General features: G+C 35.9%; 2 protein-coding genes across 3 annotated transcripts in view; one reads left to right on the top strand and one right to left on the bottom strand.

Annotated features, from left to right (window-relative positions):
• Positions 1-1,824: 1,824 nt before the first annotated feature.
• Positions 1,825-17,241, top strand: LOC123756830 (phytanoyl-CoA dioxygenase, peroxisomal). Its single transcript, XM_069331934.1, is given in 11 exon segments — positions 1,825-1,920; positions 3,200-3,296; positions 5,416-5,588; positions 9,147-9,315; positions 10,419-10,555; positions 12,785-12,911; positions 13,546-13,569; positions 13,571-13,681; positions 14,162-14,239; positions 14,241-14,303; positions 15,906-17,241. Coding segments are annotated over 10 exon segments (999 nt in total). The 5' UTR covers positions 1,825-1,920; positions 3,200-3,233; the 3' UTR covers positions 15,960-17,241.
• Positions 16,791-17,894, bottom strand: part of LOC123756831 (DNA oxidative demethylase ALKBH2) — a 166,473-nt gene continuing 165,369 nt past the window's right edge. For both annotated transcript variants that reach the window (XM_069331933.1, XM_045740202.2), the window contains one exon: positions 16,791-17,389. In XM_069331933.1, the coding sequence (XP_069188034.1) occupies positions 17,250-17,389 (140 nt within the window). In that variant the 3' untranslated portion in view covers positions 16,791-17,249. The remainder of the gene's footprint in view (positions 17,390-17,894) is intronic.

Consider the following 17,894-nt stretch of genomic DNA (forward strand, 5'->3'; position numbering starts at 1 on the left):
CTGAGCGAGCCATCAAGTAACTATAAAAAGGCATATATCTTAACTTTCAATTCAGTTATATTTATGCCAAAGTATTAACATGCAGCTTATATTTATGTCTTTATGATGACATAGAAAACTTCGTTTATTACAATATCTAGATTAAATTAACATTGATCTTCGGAAGGTCATAGTTCCCATATCGGTAAGGAGAGCGTCGGCCATGAAGCCTTGTTTAAAGTATGAATATTTTTCCTCTCTAATAAGGTATAATCTCTGTGATGGATTCACAAAAACTATTTTATATCTGCCTTTCTGATAACATATACAAATATAATCTTTATTTGTGAATATTTGTTAATTAAGCAATATATCAGAGGGTGTGTAGGGTTCGGTGTTCAATGAACGAAAAGGACTGGATCACTGTGTACAGGAGGCTGATATGGCAGCAAACACTCTCCAGGCGACCATATATCTTGGATAAGTCGCTCCACACAATTGTCGCTTGGACCGTCGACTTCCTATGGCGTCACCTCTCACATATTTACGTCTAATTTCGTTATGAAATTAGATTATTTCAGAGTAAAAATAGGTTTGATCATGTTCTATGTGTAGCACCAACATTATAGTAAGTAAATATACCATATTTCTTCATTACTTACGTAATGCTAGGACGATTTGGGTAGTTTTGGGCTGATTTGGGTCGATTTGGGTAATTCTATGGACCGCCAAAGGGTTGTTGACTTCGTATGGCGTCACCTGGTACATAATAAAAATAAATAAAATAAAATAAAATGTTTATTTAGGCAAGGTACATACATACAATAAATTTTTACAAAGATTGGTTGACTTATAGGTAGAGCTAGTACATACAATGCCTAAAGCCACTATTACGCTAAGCGTAATAGTGGCTTTAGGCATTGACTATTAATGACTATTGACTATTGGCATAATGACTATTCGTCATTATGAAATGCAATTATTTAACCATAACAATAGCTTTGATCATGTTCTGCATTCAGCACCATTATTATTAGTTTGAGTAAATATGGTATATTTACTCATGTACTCTGGTAAATGCTAGCAGATCTGAATGTAGACAAATCTACGGAGCGGGGTTGAAGGGTCGGTTTTTCTGCTAATAGGGTAAGTTGCTGCCGGAGTTGGGCAGGTTAACATTGCCATCTTCACAACTCCAGCCATAATACAGTAACTGGTAGGCCGTTGTCGACATCTATGCTACTTCCTGTTTAATTTTAGATAATTTTGCACCGAGTGTCAAGAGTGTATTGGGGCAGAGGCAGTCATCCTGTCTGTACAGTTTTATCCCGGTACCCTTTTATCCTGCCTCTCATTGTACAATGACACTACTCCCTAACATTATATAAACGTTTGGCCAACATTTCCATTCAGGTCCAGCTGTAAGAAAGAAACTGAGTGGCTGTAACTGTTTCGAGTTAGACAGTAGGGATGAGAGTAGTTGCCTAGGCCCCCATGTGAGTGATAAATGGGACCTTGTCTTCAAGGTAAAATGTTTATTATGTAAAGATCAGGTGCACTTTATTGGACTTGCCTGCCACTTTGGCCTGGTTGCCAGGTAGGATTGACTGGATGCCAATCCTTAAGTGTAGGCTTAAGATGCCTATTTAAAGTAGGCTTTAAAATGCTGAACAATTTTGAGGACATTGATCTACACAACTTCCTAAAAAATTCATGTAATGAACAAGGAGCAACAGTTTCAAGCTCAACATGCCACAGTGTAAGACATTATGTTTTTTTCACCCCATAGGGTTGTAAACCTACCAAAGCCATAAATGCTAACAATGGCTGAATTTCAAACTCCAGCTTGCCAAAATTAAAAGGACAAAGTAGGGGGGAACCTTTGACAACCCACTGGCATGCTGTCCTTGTTGAAGTCAGTCGAGATATAGTGACCATCAGGTAAAGATGGCCAACAGCCTTCCTGTCCCCTGTAATTGCAAACCATCATTGAGAGAATGTGTGTATTTTCAGTTTGTTCCTTGAATTCATAATACGTATTATAAAATTAAACTAGCTACGTTATTATCTTGTAATTATCATAATGTCCATGGGTCAGATTGTTATCAAACACTTGAGATGATAACAATAGTGGTGTCATATTATGGTTATCTAATAACATATATTTGTTTTCCATTTTTGTTTTTAATTACTTAGACAATTTGACATTGATTTCTCACAAATGTCTTAATTTGTAAGTATAAAATCTATTTTCATATTCTTTAGGTGTTTAAATGGCATTAATTATGTACGGCACTTGTAAACAAGTTGTTGATGCAAAATGAACCTGGGAAACATTGAGTGTCCTCTACTTGATAATATCTCATGATGCCATCATTATTGTTAATGACTATTATACTTAGTTTTAACTTGTTTTCTGTAATGCTTCAAGATACATTGTTAGTTTGGTTTAGTGTAAAATATTGTAAATGTAGTGTGTATCACACTGTTTAACTGAGAAATATAGGTGAAATGTCGGGAATTATATATTCTGGCGAGCTGTCATAATGTACAATACTGATAGGCTTGTTTGTGCCTAGTACAATCCAGTATCACTTCTCTTGTTGTGCTGGTACTGTATGGTAAGTTGTTACTGGCAAAGATACGTTTTTATATAGAGTACATTGCAGTCACCTACATAATAAAGGTAGTGTATTAGCACCTGCATTGAAATTATTAATTTGAATAGATTTCCATTGTCAGGGACAGGAAGCCTGTAGTTTGGCTTATCGAGGCTCCTCCCTGGTCAAGATTCCTCCCTGGGATGCCACCCACACGCTTCCTAACTCATGGGTAACTCCTAGGAGCTTTCACCTCCTGGGCTAGGTGAACAGAGGCAGTAGGTGATAGGAAATGTGCTCAACCATTTGTTCTACTTGGGATTCAAACCCAGATTCCTGATTGTGAGTCAAGAATGAATTGCAGTTGAATACAGCATTGATGTTTATATAAAGTAGTTGTTTTACTGAACAAATCCACAAGGGCTGTGACGAGGATTCGAACCTGCGTCCAGGAGCATCCCAGACACTGCCTTAATCGAATGAGCTACGACAGGGTAGTTATTTTACTCACTTGTACTGTACCTAAAAAGTTTCATCATTTCATTTACTGTACATTGATATACAGATTCACAAAATCTTATTTTCAAGCATAATCTCTCATGCAGTTCTATGTTTTTCAGAGTGTACAAAATCAGCTTGGTGATTGGCTTCATCATGGCCCAAGTACGCATGAAGGTCATCTTTGGTCACTTAAACCAGAGAGATCAACACGCTATTGTATCCTTTTGATTAGTGTTTGTACATACTGTAATGATTCTACACGGGTCATTTGAAGGCTAAATGTTTGGTTAAACATTACAGGATGTGGAGAATCGTTTGGTAAAATATTAATATACAGTATGTTTGTGGTATGATGATAAAATCGTTAAATACACGAACGCACACCACATTCCTTACAGTATGTATGCCCACTCAAAATTCCTTGTGTTACTTTAGTAACACAAGAGAAAATATGAGTACAGTCTATATTTAGTGTACTGTACTCATAATTACAGTTTCCATGACAAACCATATATCTGTTGCTTTAGCTCTGATTCCATCAAACTGAAGCATTCATAATAATACAAAATAAAGTATTTGCATTTGGTTATGCCACAATGTATATATATACTCAGTACTATAATGTGTGGTACAGTACTGTATTTATTTTTGTTTAAGGCCACTGATCACACGTTAACAACAACAAAAAAGACACTTTCTCGCTCTCCATATTTATTGTTTGTTGTTTTACGATTGGGTAGATAGGTCAATTGTGTGTATAAATTATAAAAGGAGGAAGAAAGGGAAGAGGCAGTGAAGGTGGGGTAACATCTACTTTATACTGTAGAATGTTGCGTTACTGAACAATATATTTCTGCCACATTGTAATTTTTTTGTTGTTGTTTTTGTAGGATAAGGTTGCTTTGATTGGTTTACTATATTTGCCTAGATTATTATTATGCAATGATTTAAGTTGTTAATCAAGAATCCTGGATTCGATTCTCGAGCACATGCTTTCACCTGATTGCCTCTGTTTACATAGTAAATTGGTACCTGCGAGTTGGGAACTGTTGTTGTATCGTGGGGAACGTCATTGCTGGAGCTTGATCAGTCCAAGTACAGGTTATATAGGTGGCAATCCCATCCGGTATGAAAAACCCAGATCATACGTTCTTTCAGGCACTGAAGAAATACACAAAGAGATCCGAGTTAAAGGGTTTCGTTGTTTAGTCTCGGCTCTGTAGATCTCATTCAAGACATTATTTATACAATTCATTTTGTGCCTGTACTTAATAACATTATTCTTTGGCCACTTCTATACCAGTGTTCTAAACCTATATATTATTTGAATTTAAATCGGTATAAAAATATTTGACCTACACTTGTACTGCTGATAGTCAATGAATCTGCATAAATAATGCTTCATTTTTAAAACATATTGAATAAGTTAAGTAATTCTTTTGTTCAGCAATATAGAACAATCATTTGTTCACATACATGTACCCTATATAGAAATACAATTTATTCCCATAAATAACTACTGTACATTGTTTAATTTTGTTATTAACCTTTCTTCTTCTTGATAGTAGGTGCAGTTTAATTAACCTTTTGAATTCTTAGTCTCACCTGACATTCTTGTTCCAATTACAGTACTTTAGTTTTGTGCTATACTCACAATTTTCTTTGATTCAATAGTTTGATAAATTATCAAACCCCATATATAGGTTCCGAAACAAAAGGTTGGTGCAGTATAAACCTTTTCCTTATTGCTAAATGATTTTTCTGTTCTTTGATTTAATTTGTTTATCCTTGCTTTTGCAACTGTTAGTCCACTCTGCCACAATAGTTCATGAAGTGCATATCCAAGAAAACCTATTGATAAAAGACTTTTACAATGGAATTTCTGTAGTAAAAATCTTTTGAACATGTCTCATTTAGTAATGTGATGGCCAAATGTATACTTTGAAACAATACAAATACAATCTATCACACTTCAAAAAATTTGACATTGACTTATTGTTGGGTTTGCTTTACTGTTAAATTCATGTCTGTTGGGGACAGGACACGTATAAATAGGCATATTGGGGTTTTAAACATACCTGTACTGGCTGAGGGAGTAGAGAAACTCCCACAACCCTCTCCAGATATATATGAATAAGTTTATATAAATATAAATAGGAGTGGCTTTATATGGGAACCATTCCTTCTCCCATCCCAAATCCTTATCCTGACCCCTTCCAAGTGATATATAGTCGTAATGGCTTGGCACTTTTCCCGATACTTCACCTCCCCTTATATGAGTCAATAGGGCTTCTGCTGTTTCCATTATATTTATCTTCCTTAACCAGCTTAGCAGGTTTCTCGACCAACATCAAGCTTGGCTGGAGGTGATGTAGCAACAGATGGAGTAAAGTTTCAGTACACCCTAGACAACACTCGTCTGACACCAGCTCAGAGAGCATTCTATGAAGAAAATGGCTTCCTAGTTATTCCTAACTTAGTACCACATGACAAAATAGACCAATGGAAGTAAGTTCTTTATTTCAGATAATTTCTTTAATCAAAGTGATATAATTGAATATTTCTACAGTACTAGAATAACCCATACTTCTTGTAGTAAAAATAGTAGTACAATATGTGCCCTATGGGCATATATTGTAAAATATATAGTAGTACGTATATATAAAAAAACTGCTGTAATGTGGAAAATGTTGTTTGGTCAAATAAAAAAAAAAAAAAAAAAATTTGACTATTCAAACAGTAAGGGAAAAAATTGCATGTATGGAGGTACACCATTTTTTTTCTTTTTGCATTTCCCCTTGGTTGGAGAAAGGAAATACATAATTAGCTTGAAATATTTCCTGTCAGAAGAAAGTTCATAATTTTACACTACTGAGTAATATGAAATGTACAGTATTCTATACATTGTTATATTTGCCTCCCAGCACAAAAAGTAGAAGATTTGTGTATGCAATGTAAATAAAGTACAGTATACATTTTTAACACTGTACAGTAATGTAATTTTTGGGAAGATCTATATGATAAAATAATCAATCAGGTCTCACAGAAGGAAAAGATGTAAAATAATATTTATTTAGGTAAAAATACATACAGGTACATTCAAAATGAGTTACAAACAGAATTTTGGAAAAGGATTTCTAGATAGACCTAATACATACTATGGCTAACACCACTAATACAGTGTGTTTCGGATGTGTAAATGATTAGCAATAATGATGTTGGACAAGTTAACATTAGTGAGCATAGATAAAGCAAATGTAGCTTGAGCCATTATATTATGGTGGAGCATGAGAACCTTTAAATCAACAGATGACATCATAATATTCCTAGTTTTCATATCATTTCAGAAGACTAAGTCCAAAATATCCACTCAAAGAAATATTTACTGGAACAGAAGATATTGTAGTGAATTCTACAAATGCAGAATAGAACCAGTGAAGAGCAGAGGTGCCATAGGCACAATGAGAGAACATTGTATGAACATCACAGGTCCACTGTTGTTCAACGTGTTACCAGCGAGCATCAGAAATATTGGCGGAACAACCGTGGACATCTTCAAGAGGAAACTAGATCATTTTCTTCAAGGAGTGATTGACCAACTGGGCTGTGATGGGTATGTGGGCCTGAGAGCCGCTCCAAGTATGTGGGGCTGGTGGACCAAACTCACAAGTCAAGTCTGGCCTCGGCTGGGCTTGGGGAGTAGAACAACTAGAACCCTATCAAGCAGGTAATGCTGAACAGACCCAGTGATGGTCATCTTTACAGCACTGTAGTCCCTGGTGAAACCAATGGAATGGTGCCCCCCTATCCAGGTGATGGCCTACATGCATCTTCTAAAGTACAAGATTACTCCTGCTTGATACCTGCTTGATGGGTTTCTGGGAGTTCTTCTACTCCCCAAGCCCGGCCCTAGGCCAGGCTTGACTTGTGACAGCTTGGTCCACCAGGCTGTTGCTTGGAGCGACCCGCAGGCCCACAAACCCGCCACAACCCGGTTGGTTCAGCATTTTTTTTTTTAGACAACAATCTAGTTTTCTCTTGAAGATGTCCACGGTTGTTCCGGCAATATTTCTTATAGTCACTGGGAGGACGTTGAACAATTGCGGACCTCTGATGTTTATACAGTGTTCTCTGATTGTGCCTATGGCACCTCGGCCAGTTATGCCCCTTATGTGTAGTGGAAATGCGTTGAACAGTCTCGGGCCTCTGATATTAATAGAGTTCTCTCTCAGGGCACCTATTACACCTCTGCTTTTCAACGAAGTTATTCTGCACATCCTGCCATGCCTTCTGGTCTCATGTGATGTTATTTCTGGGTGCAGATTTAGAACCATGCCTTCTAATATTTTCCATGTGTAAATTGTTATGTATCTCTCCCGCCTGCACTCATGAGAATAGAGATTTAGGGATTTTATTCGGTCCTAATGTAATTTGGATGTTTTACTGAGTGGATTCTAACAGAAAAGGATTCCTGCATGCTCTCCAGGTCAGCAATTTCTCCAGCTTTGAAATGGGCTGTCATTGTGCAACAGTATTCTACTCTAGAGAGCACTAGCATCTTGAAAAGTATCAACACTGGCATAGCATCTCTAGTTTGAAAGATTCTTGTTATCCAACCTGTCATTTTTCTTTCAACAAAAGTCATTCCAGAGTCAAGTCATCTCTTGGATCAAGAACGCTTGAAGGTCACAGGGATAACAACACTGCAAACCAGGCATGACAGGGGGATCTCATAGAAACTTTTATAATACTGAACAAGTTAGAGGATAAAGATACAGATATTTTCTTCAGAAGGTTAGATGTAACACAAACAAGGAGCAATGGTTTCAAGCTCAAGTCATACTGTAAGACTGAGAACAGATGATTTTTTTACCCACCGGTTTATAAACCCAAGAAACTGCCTGCCCGCCGAAACCGTAACTGTCAAAACTGTGTTTTAAAATATACCTGGAAAAGACCATCAAGGCAAATGGGTGGACCTTCAACAAGCTGCTGGCTTCCTGTCCTCATTAAGACCACTAGGTTAGTGGCCTCAGGTAAAATCAGGTAAAATAGCAAATAATAAATTTTTGTTATGAATTAGGTTAATACTGCCTCCTCATTACTCTACATTCATGGCCATGTAAAAAAAATTTAAAGAATACTAATTATTGCAGACTGTTGTCCAAGTACCGCATAAACACTGAACGGGACCGGACTGTTCCGCATAAGCACTGTACCACACCAGACCACATAAGTACCAAGTACCACATAAACACTGTACTGCACTGAACTGTTGCCTAAGTACTGAATAAACAATGTACTGCACTGAACTGTTGCCCAAGCACCACATAAACACTGTACTGCACTGAACTGTTGCCTAAGTACTGAATAAACAATGTGCTGCACTGAACTGTTGCCCAAGCACCACATAAACACTGTACTGCGCCGAACTGTTGCCTAAGTACTGAATAAACACTGTACCGTACAGGACTCTTGCCCAAGTATACTCTCAGATAGTTGTGCACCAATTATTTATATAAATATTGTATTAAAAGGGATTTGAATCCCAAGCCTTTCCAACTGGAGGTAGAGTAATTACCCACCTTGCCAAGAGATCTCTCATTAACAGTAGTGTTTCTTGAGCGCATGCATTAAGAGGGTACTGAGCACAATCAATCTGAGCCATAAGCACAATCAGAAAACTGTATGAACATGAGGTTCCATTGCTCTTCAGTCTCCTTCCACCAAATATAAGAAATATTTCCAGAACTCAAGCAGGTTTTCAAGAGCCAATTGGACAAGTTCCTGTAGGAAGTGCTGTACTAACTAGGTTGCAATGTACAGTATATTGTAGCTGTGTCTGCGGGCTGCTTCGAGCAACAGCCTCTCACAGAAATTACAGATACTGTAGTGTATAAGGTTGTAGTACAGTATAGCTGACCACAAACCTGGGTTTTATTGTACTTTCTGTATTTTGGACGTTGGTAGACAAATACAGATCAAAACATTTTAAAATAGTTCAGGAAACCAATATTTCACCAAGTAGTTTATACGTTACTTACAATGAAGTTAAATGTTTTTCAGAGAGAGATTTTTAGATTTGGTGGAAGGTCGTGTGGAATCGCATGGCATGACAAAAATGAAGGACATATCCCTGAGGAACGTAAAGGGTGTATCAGGGGAGATGATTGTCAACAAGATCCAGGACTTTGTATGGGATGAAATACTGTCAGAACATTGCATGCTACCCCAGGTATAGTGAGTACTTTCATAAGTGTGTATATATACAGTAATAAATAACTTGTATTAATATTTATTGTGAGTACCCAGTTGCATTGCTCCTTTAGGGTCCTCATTCAACCAGCATGCTATCATTCTATCCACCCATCTCTTATATCTTGAATACTGCCTATCTTAATTGCATATTTTGATGTGATTCATCCCACATTTAGTATGTCTGCATTCCCATACTGGCTTGGAAGACATTATTACCAAAGCTTCTGTTGTTTTGTGGATAATTAATTTTGTTGGTTCTGTTAATTCTATAGCATTATACAATTTTAATCATATTTTATCCAGTAGAACAAAAGTAGCAACACCATTCCTTCCATTAAACCTTGCCACACAGATTGGTTTGCGTATGTGTTAAAAATATCTAAATATGATCATACAAATCATAATACAACACCAGGAGGGATGGGAACAGACTAGGCCATTGATGCGTGTAGCCTGCACAATGTATCCATTTATTTACTGCTAAATGAACATAAATATATATTACATTAAAAGAAATGTGGCCAACTATTTGTCTTGCCTGAGATTGAACCTGGGTCCCCTGGATTACAAGTGGAGAATGTAGATTACTGTACTACATTTATTAATGTTTAAAAAAGTGGTGTTTAAAATTTATTCATGGTTAAAAAAGCACACACAAAAAAAGAATCACAACTGCACTGAAGTTTATGGCATAAAAACATTTACCAGCTTACAGTATGTTCATATCTTTGAAATCCAGTGCCTGTAGAAAACAATCGTAACCACTTGCAGTTACAGGGTATTCTTTTCATAAAACAACAAGGAGTATGCAGTCATTGCAGTATGGTATGACACTTCTTCTGAATATGATTATATTTCTGAATATGATTTAAAAATGTACTGACAATTTAAGACTTGCAAGTTTAGTAGAGTCCCAGATTTTAATGACCCTCATATAGGTCATTGAATTCAGTGGATACAGTAATTTCATACATAATATTTAATACTGTGCTTGGAATCAAAAAGTTTTTAAAAAATAAAAACAACATTTGTACAGAATTGCAGTTTGTATATATATATATATTGTTGCTATGTTTACAGGTGCTGGATTATGTAGAATGCTTCACGGGCCCCAATATCATGGCCATGCACACCATGCTCATCAATAAACCACCTGATCCAGGCACCCGTACTTCTCGTCATCCACTGCACCAGGACCTTCATTACTTTCCCTTTAGGTAAAATATGTAAAAATTGTTGAAGATATTAAAAAAAAAAATGGAACTCATTTCCTATCTTGCAAGATATACACACACAAATATAGTCTGTATTTCAGGTTGGGTAAAAAATAAGGGAATAACAGCACACCATTTTCAAAGCTGTACTGTAAACAATATTTATTTTGTATATTTATTTCATTGCGTCCTTGGAATTTTAGAGTGGGCTAGTTGGTGTTGCCTGCTATATTAGTTTAGCTCCACATTGCAAGTTTCATTAAGTAACTTCTCATTGATGGTTTCCTATAGTCAGGGAAATGGTGGAAACATAATCATGCTTCCCCAAGGCCAGCTACTGATGACCTTTCCTAGGATGCAGCCCACAACAGTTGAGTAACTCCCAGGTATCTATTTACTGCTGAGTGAACAGAGGCTACTTGTGTCTCGGCATTTTCCTGTTTGTTTCGTTTCTTCTATATGTATAGCCACATACATTTTACGTAACGCAGTTGTAAGTTTGACACCCACAATTATTACTTGGTACATGGGGAACAGCTTCATTTACATGATGTATGGATTTATAAAAAGCATATTACTGGAAACATCATGAATCATTATATTAAGTTTTAAAGATTGAATGGGAGGACAATTATTAATGGAAAAATCCTCTTATGTGGATAGCTGGGAATGTGTAAAATTTAAGGCTTGGTAAAAGAGAGGGTTGTGTAATGTCTTTCCAGGTGTTGTAAGACTTTAGTGGTCTGGCATCTAGTATTGGTTTATACACCTGCTGTACACTGTTTAGCTTATACTGTTTCATTATCCACCATCTTTCTTTGGTCCTGAGTGGTGTTTATTGGTCTTTGTGTTTTCATCTTGGTTACCTTGGTTTGGTTTCCTTGTTTCTGGGATTGTTCTCATGAACCATTGCTCATGCTGGGGTGCTTTCATCCTCTGGTGAATAATGTTGTTAACTGCATTGTGTGTAGCCAGACGTTCATGATTATTTTGGCAATCTGCTTGTGGTCGTCACCTTTCTGGGTGTTGGGAGGGTAGTTTGTTTACCAGGTGTGTGCACCCACACACCCTTCCTTTGTTTTTATTTTTTCTGGTGTTGGGATGAAGTTTTTGGAACCTCTCAAGGGAGTTCTCGATACCAATTTCTTTTGACTTGTTGTGCTGAAGATGAAAATGGTGTGCATTCATTGGATGTTGAGGCTTTGTTTCCCCCCCCCCCCCCTTCATTGTGTCTATATGGCTCACCATTTGGATACTGCATCTATCTACTAGTTGGTTTTGTTTCATTTTCACCAGTGGAAGGGTGTGAGGTATTCTTTGGTTCACCTGCAGGTGTTTACATGACAAGCAAGGTGTCTCCTTTCGGGAGCGTTTGGTTCCTACAGTTGATATTTGCCTCATTGTTCAAATGGTGTGCATTGTCCAAAAGACACTCAAGTGTCACTTTGTATCAAAATAGCAAAATGCAATTGATTATCAATGATGTGTTGAAAATGCAAAGCATGTACATCTATACGCATACATAGATTTATTATGACGTACTAAAATCTTAACTGAACCTCCCTAGTTGATGGCATATTTTGTTTAGTTTCATTATAACGTTGTTAAATTGATTGTCTATCTTGCAGAGCTTGTTTGAAGGTATTGTTCCCACTATGGTATAATAGTGAGCTCGTCTCGTGTAGAGATTTTTAAGACTTGCCACTGTCTCTTGTCCATAACAGATCCATCAAGACCATTACAGACATGCTCCCCACTACAAGAAGTAAGGTGTATAAGAGGGTGGCAGGTGATATGAGTGTTTGGTGAATCATATGAGTTCTGGGTGAGGGAGCAGCTGAGGGTCCAGCTGAGATGGGAGTGTTTTTTGTTGTAGTGTACAGCCTATATTTTCCATGTAACCTTAAACAAAAGTTGTGTAAATGCGTTGAAATGGATGAGAGGAGTTGATTTAAGTGGGACTCACTTAGTATGGGTCAAGAGGCCTGACTGCTGCAGTGTTCCCTAAGTCTTCTTGAGGTCATTCAGCAACACATTCATCACACAGATTAAGTCACTTATGTACACGAACACTGTATATAAAATACTGTAGTTAATTGTAAAGCATTAGGTTCTTTGTCAAGTCTTTCTATTTGATAAAGTTTTTCATTTACTCTGATTTGTTTTGTTTCAAATTTATTTGCATACAATGTCATGAATAGTTCTGTATGGAAAATATAAATGTATTTACAGGCCTGCTAATCGAATCGTTTGTGCCTGGACAGCTATGGAGACAATTAATAATGATAATGGTTGCCTCTTTGTCCTTCCTGGCTCTCACAAAGGAGTTTTGGAGCAGCATGATTATCCTGATTGGGAGGTATAGTAATAGAAATATGTATATTTTAACTTATTTGAATGTTAATGTGTTGAAAGGAAGGGCCAAGGAATGTGCTATATATTTTGGGTTTGGTCCTTTCAGTTATGTTATTGTGAGTTATTCTCTTGAGAATTTGGTAGTGTGTATGTTATTTTTCAGGCAGTGCATATTTAAACATTATGAGATGGAAAAAAAACATAGTTATCCATAGTCATTGGCACACTTTCTCCCTCGCTATCATATGCACTATGCCTTTATTGATTTCTTCACATGTCATTCCTCCTGCTCTTATTTGTTGTAGTCGACTCTTATTCTTTGGGCCTACTTTTCCCTTACACAGCTTCATTCATCCTGCATGTGTCTTCAGTCACCAAATAAGTTTTGTACGATGTGATTATGATATGTGAAATAATATTAGTTATATAAAGCTGCATTATTATTTGTTATGTTTTTCTCCTCACCATAGCTGTTCATTTCAAACTATTGAAGTAATATAATTGTACAGTACAGATAATCAGAAATGATTTAAGCGGGTGTCGGTTTCCCGGTTGCACCAAGACCGCTAGACATGATGACCCTTGGGTCAAATCACAAATTAATTGGTTTACGCTCATCATTGTAATTTTCATCCTAGAAAGGTGTGAACAAGATGTATCACCGGTGTTCGAGGCTATGATGACGTGCCAAAGACAATGCTATGTATGGAGAAAGGAGACACTGTTTTCTTCCACCCAATACTTCTGCATGGCTCTGGAGATAATCGCACAAAGGTAGCGTTAGCTGAATTATATTTAAATGATGCTAGCCGTGATCTTTTTCCCTATACAGTTTTCAATATTAAATGCACTGATGTACATTAACAGAACCTGACATTAGGTGACTAGTGCAGATAATCCCAGTATTTATAATATTTACAGAAATTAAACTACTGTACCATAATGAAACTCTTCTCTTGCAAACAAAATCCAGAAGTATTGATAGATACAGTACATTTATATAGATGTATTTTTAAATAATGGGAGATAGTAAGTTACTGGGGAAATTAACATGTGCAGCAGAGGCTGAAAAACAAATAATTATCATGAGTGAAAGTGTGACTAACATGCCTTGCAACAACAAAATTACTATCAGTAGTCCCCATGACATTGCAAAAATAATAATATTGTACTTGCTGCATGTTACTTAAGATGGGAAGAAATGTATGCGTTATCTCCAAGGACAGCTTGATAAATGTCGTGTGTATTTTTCAGCACTTTCGTAAGGCAATTTCTTGTCATTATGCAGCCTCGGAATGTCATTACATTGATGTACGAGGAACATCTCAAGAAAAACATTGGCAATGAAGTAGTAGAGCTAGCCAAGAAGAGAGGTGTTGACAATCTCAATTTCAAGGTAAACACATAAGGAGGTTTTGTAATGTGAATTGTAACTGAAGTAAAAATGTTACTATAGTAAGGTATAATATTTGAAATGTTTAATTTAGAAGGTAAGAGGAAAAGGGAATACCAGTACAGAATGAAATGTGATAAATGTGATGTTTCATATGGGAAAATTGGTATAAGTCATGAAAATGATGAGACCGTGCTCAGTTTCTACTTCCAAGGAAACTGGTTTTGACAATGTAACCACAGAATCCTTTAGGGGTTGAGAGATGGCACAGTGATAAGCGTTAGACATACTGGATGATAAGTGACAGTGCATGGGGGCAATGTGTGAGACCCTGATTGGGCATCAGTTGAAAGCATGAGGATGCCTAGAGCAGGCATGTCAAAGTGAGTACCCTTGAGGGCCATATTTGTCGTCATGAAGGCCCCCCCCCCCCCCCCCCCCCCACCCACCCACCCACACACACACACATGACAACTCACTGAAGTCATTTAATAAAAAATATTGCAGCATATATTTCTAATTGTAATAAACATATAATGTGGATACAAAATGTTTGCAACATTCATGAATGCCAAATACATAATTACTTATCAAGGAAGGCACCAAACCGGGAAGGCTATAGCACCATGAAATGTGCAGAATAATCAAATGGCGCTAAATATCACCAAGGATGCCAATACGAGAACAGAACTGCATAAGGCGAATGGTATCCGATACACCAAGAATTCTATCGAGGGACAAGCGACAGCGAGGGACGGTGGGGAAAACAAGACACGCTCGTGGTGGAAATCAGGACATTCAACAAGAATGTACACAACTCTAAGAGGGACAATGCAATTTGGACAATAAGGAGCAGGGCAGCGCTCCATTAGTGACCGTGAGTTAAGCGTGTATGGGCAATACGCAACCTCGCCAGAGCCGTTTCCCATCGCCGGTTATGGTGGTAGGACACACTACTCTTACGAGTATGCAGTTTGTTACCAGTAACAGAAGCGCAACAATCCTGCCAACGGTAAGGTTGAAGGAATACCAATATGGCTGGGAACCGAGCAAAACTCAAGCGACTTAAATGTACTGGAAATAAGAAACAGCCAATGCTGAATCTCAACAGCCACTGGATGGACCGGACTAAAGGATCCGAGAGTCAACGACAACTACACAGGAAGATTGTCAATGAGAAAGCAGGAGACAAGTAGTTTAACATTTGATTTTTTTTGTTATATGCAACAAATAAGTATGTTGCTATTATGTTAAATAAATGCTCATTTTATATGTGACTTCAATAATTATTGGTGTTTTGTCCCGAGACCTCTCTTTAATGACCCAATTCCAGGATACTGTGTGCTTGAAAAGGTGCACATGTTTGACATGACTGGGTCCAGGTTGTCATGACTTTTACAGATCATATGAAACTTTACAATAAGTAGATAATGTTGGTGGAAAATAGGTCAGTAGATATTTAAAAAAAAAAAAACACAAATATGTTAGTCATTATAAGAATGGGGCAGGGTTTCCTTACAATTATTAGCTTTCTGCATGCATTGTCAAGTATGATGATTGTGTTTGGAAGTGAGGGGATTATATAACTTTTTTGTTTTGTTTCAGGACCTCTGGAAGTTTCGCAGTCGTTTAGTGCATGGAACAAGTATCAACTTATAAGTACAGTATTGGAGAGATATGAAATAAAGTTTCAAATGTAGACATATTTTTGTTTCCTTTGTGTAAACATACATATCTAGATATATATGTATTCTATACATGTGGAATCATGTTATATAACACTATCCATTTATATTCTAATCTAAATTTCTATATTTTAGATTTATACATATTTTATATATATATATTTGTACATTATAAGATTGTTTGAAATCTAATAATGATATTGTAAAGACATACAAATCTAGATTTCTATAAATATCTAATATTTGTTTATGAAATTTCATAATCTACACATTATTAAAGATATCTAGAATAGAATATTAATCTAGAATATATTAAAATGTAAATTAAAAGATTTCTATAATCTACATTTGTATAAAATTCTTTATATTACTCTAAATTGTTATCCTACATGTCTAAATATATATCTATTAGTGTAGAAATCTAGAATATCCTAAAGACATTTTGAATATTATAGAATTCTACATTATTTTTTATATCTAATATATTGTATAATTTCCTAAAGATTTTGTGTCTATAATCTAGATTATTGTGCAATGTTGTTTATTATATACAGCTACAATATTAAGAAATAACATGAAATCTTATATATTTCAATAATAGTCCAAAGTTATATATTATGATTATTATTGTAGATATTAATACTGTATTGATTTCTACATAAACATTATTATAGAAATCTACTATAATAGTTGTCATGAATATCTTTTTATTAAATATGTATAATAATAAATCACACAAATCTATCATATTCGATTTCTATAGTTATTATTATACCAAGAAATTGAGATTAATAAAAAACACAAAGAAATGAACTTTTTATTATATAGATTTGTATATCTTGAATAATGTGTACATCTCTATTATGGAAATCTACAATATTACACATTTCTATATTATACAATTCTTTAATATTTCTAAAGTTGTACAATATACCTGATATAGATAGAAATGTTGACTGTGTAATAATATCATTCTAGATGTCTACAATATAGATTGTTATAAATACTTTTCTATATTATAATCTACAAAAATATTATTCTAGCTTTATGTATACATAAGACAAATATAGATTCTTACAATATTCAGCATTTCTATAATCTTGAATATCTGTACTGTATTATTTCCAGATATTCATGTCTCAATTATATAGGGATTGTACACTGACGTACAACTTTCAAGGATGATTAAATAATATCACACTGTTGACAATTATTATGTTTGTAGCATGTATAATATTACAATATATTAAGCATTATTCACTTTTTATTTCTGTATAATCTTCCTAAATGTAAGGTTGATCCTGACACCTGAGGCTGACTTGCGCGGAGGTAATGCATGGTACCAGAACTGATTTGTTGGCGGGTTCATTAGTAACAGACTCCCATGTTGAAGGTGAAGTTGAACTGTGCAGGAAACAAAAATATAACTATTAGTACTGTACTTATGTGAAGTATATCTCTTGTAACACATACCATAAAATTCTAATCTATTAAAATACTTTATTGCGCTCAAATACTCTTCTTCATACATCCTGTCATTGTGAGCCACTTAAAAACAACCATTGCCAAACTGATACTAAACATACAATAATGTCTTTTTATGCAAAAAGCCCGTGTTCATATCTACAACAAAACACATAATATGATACAAACTGAAGATCAACCATCAGACTTTTCAGGGGAGGATAACACATGCAACAATCAGATTTTGCTATTCAACAGATCATGACAAATTTTGCATACCACATTCAGTACAATACCCATTTGGTGTTGAGGTTTCATGTGGCTGACACTAATATTCTATTGCCACCTCATGTTCATTTTCTTTTTTTCACTACTAATTTCCCAAAAGGGGGTTTTATATGCATGACGAACTAAAATGTTCTTATTTCATTCAGCAATAACGACA

The sequence above is a fragment of the Procambarus clarkii genome, chromosome 26, assembly GCF_040958095.1.
Source record: "Procambarus clarkii isolate CNS0578487 chromosome 26, FALCON_Pclarkii_2.0, whole genome shotgun sequence".
Lineage (NCBI taxonomy): Eukaryota > Metazoa > Arthropoda > Malacostraca > Decapoda > Cambaridae > Procambarus > Procambarus clarkii.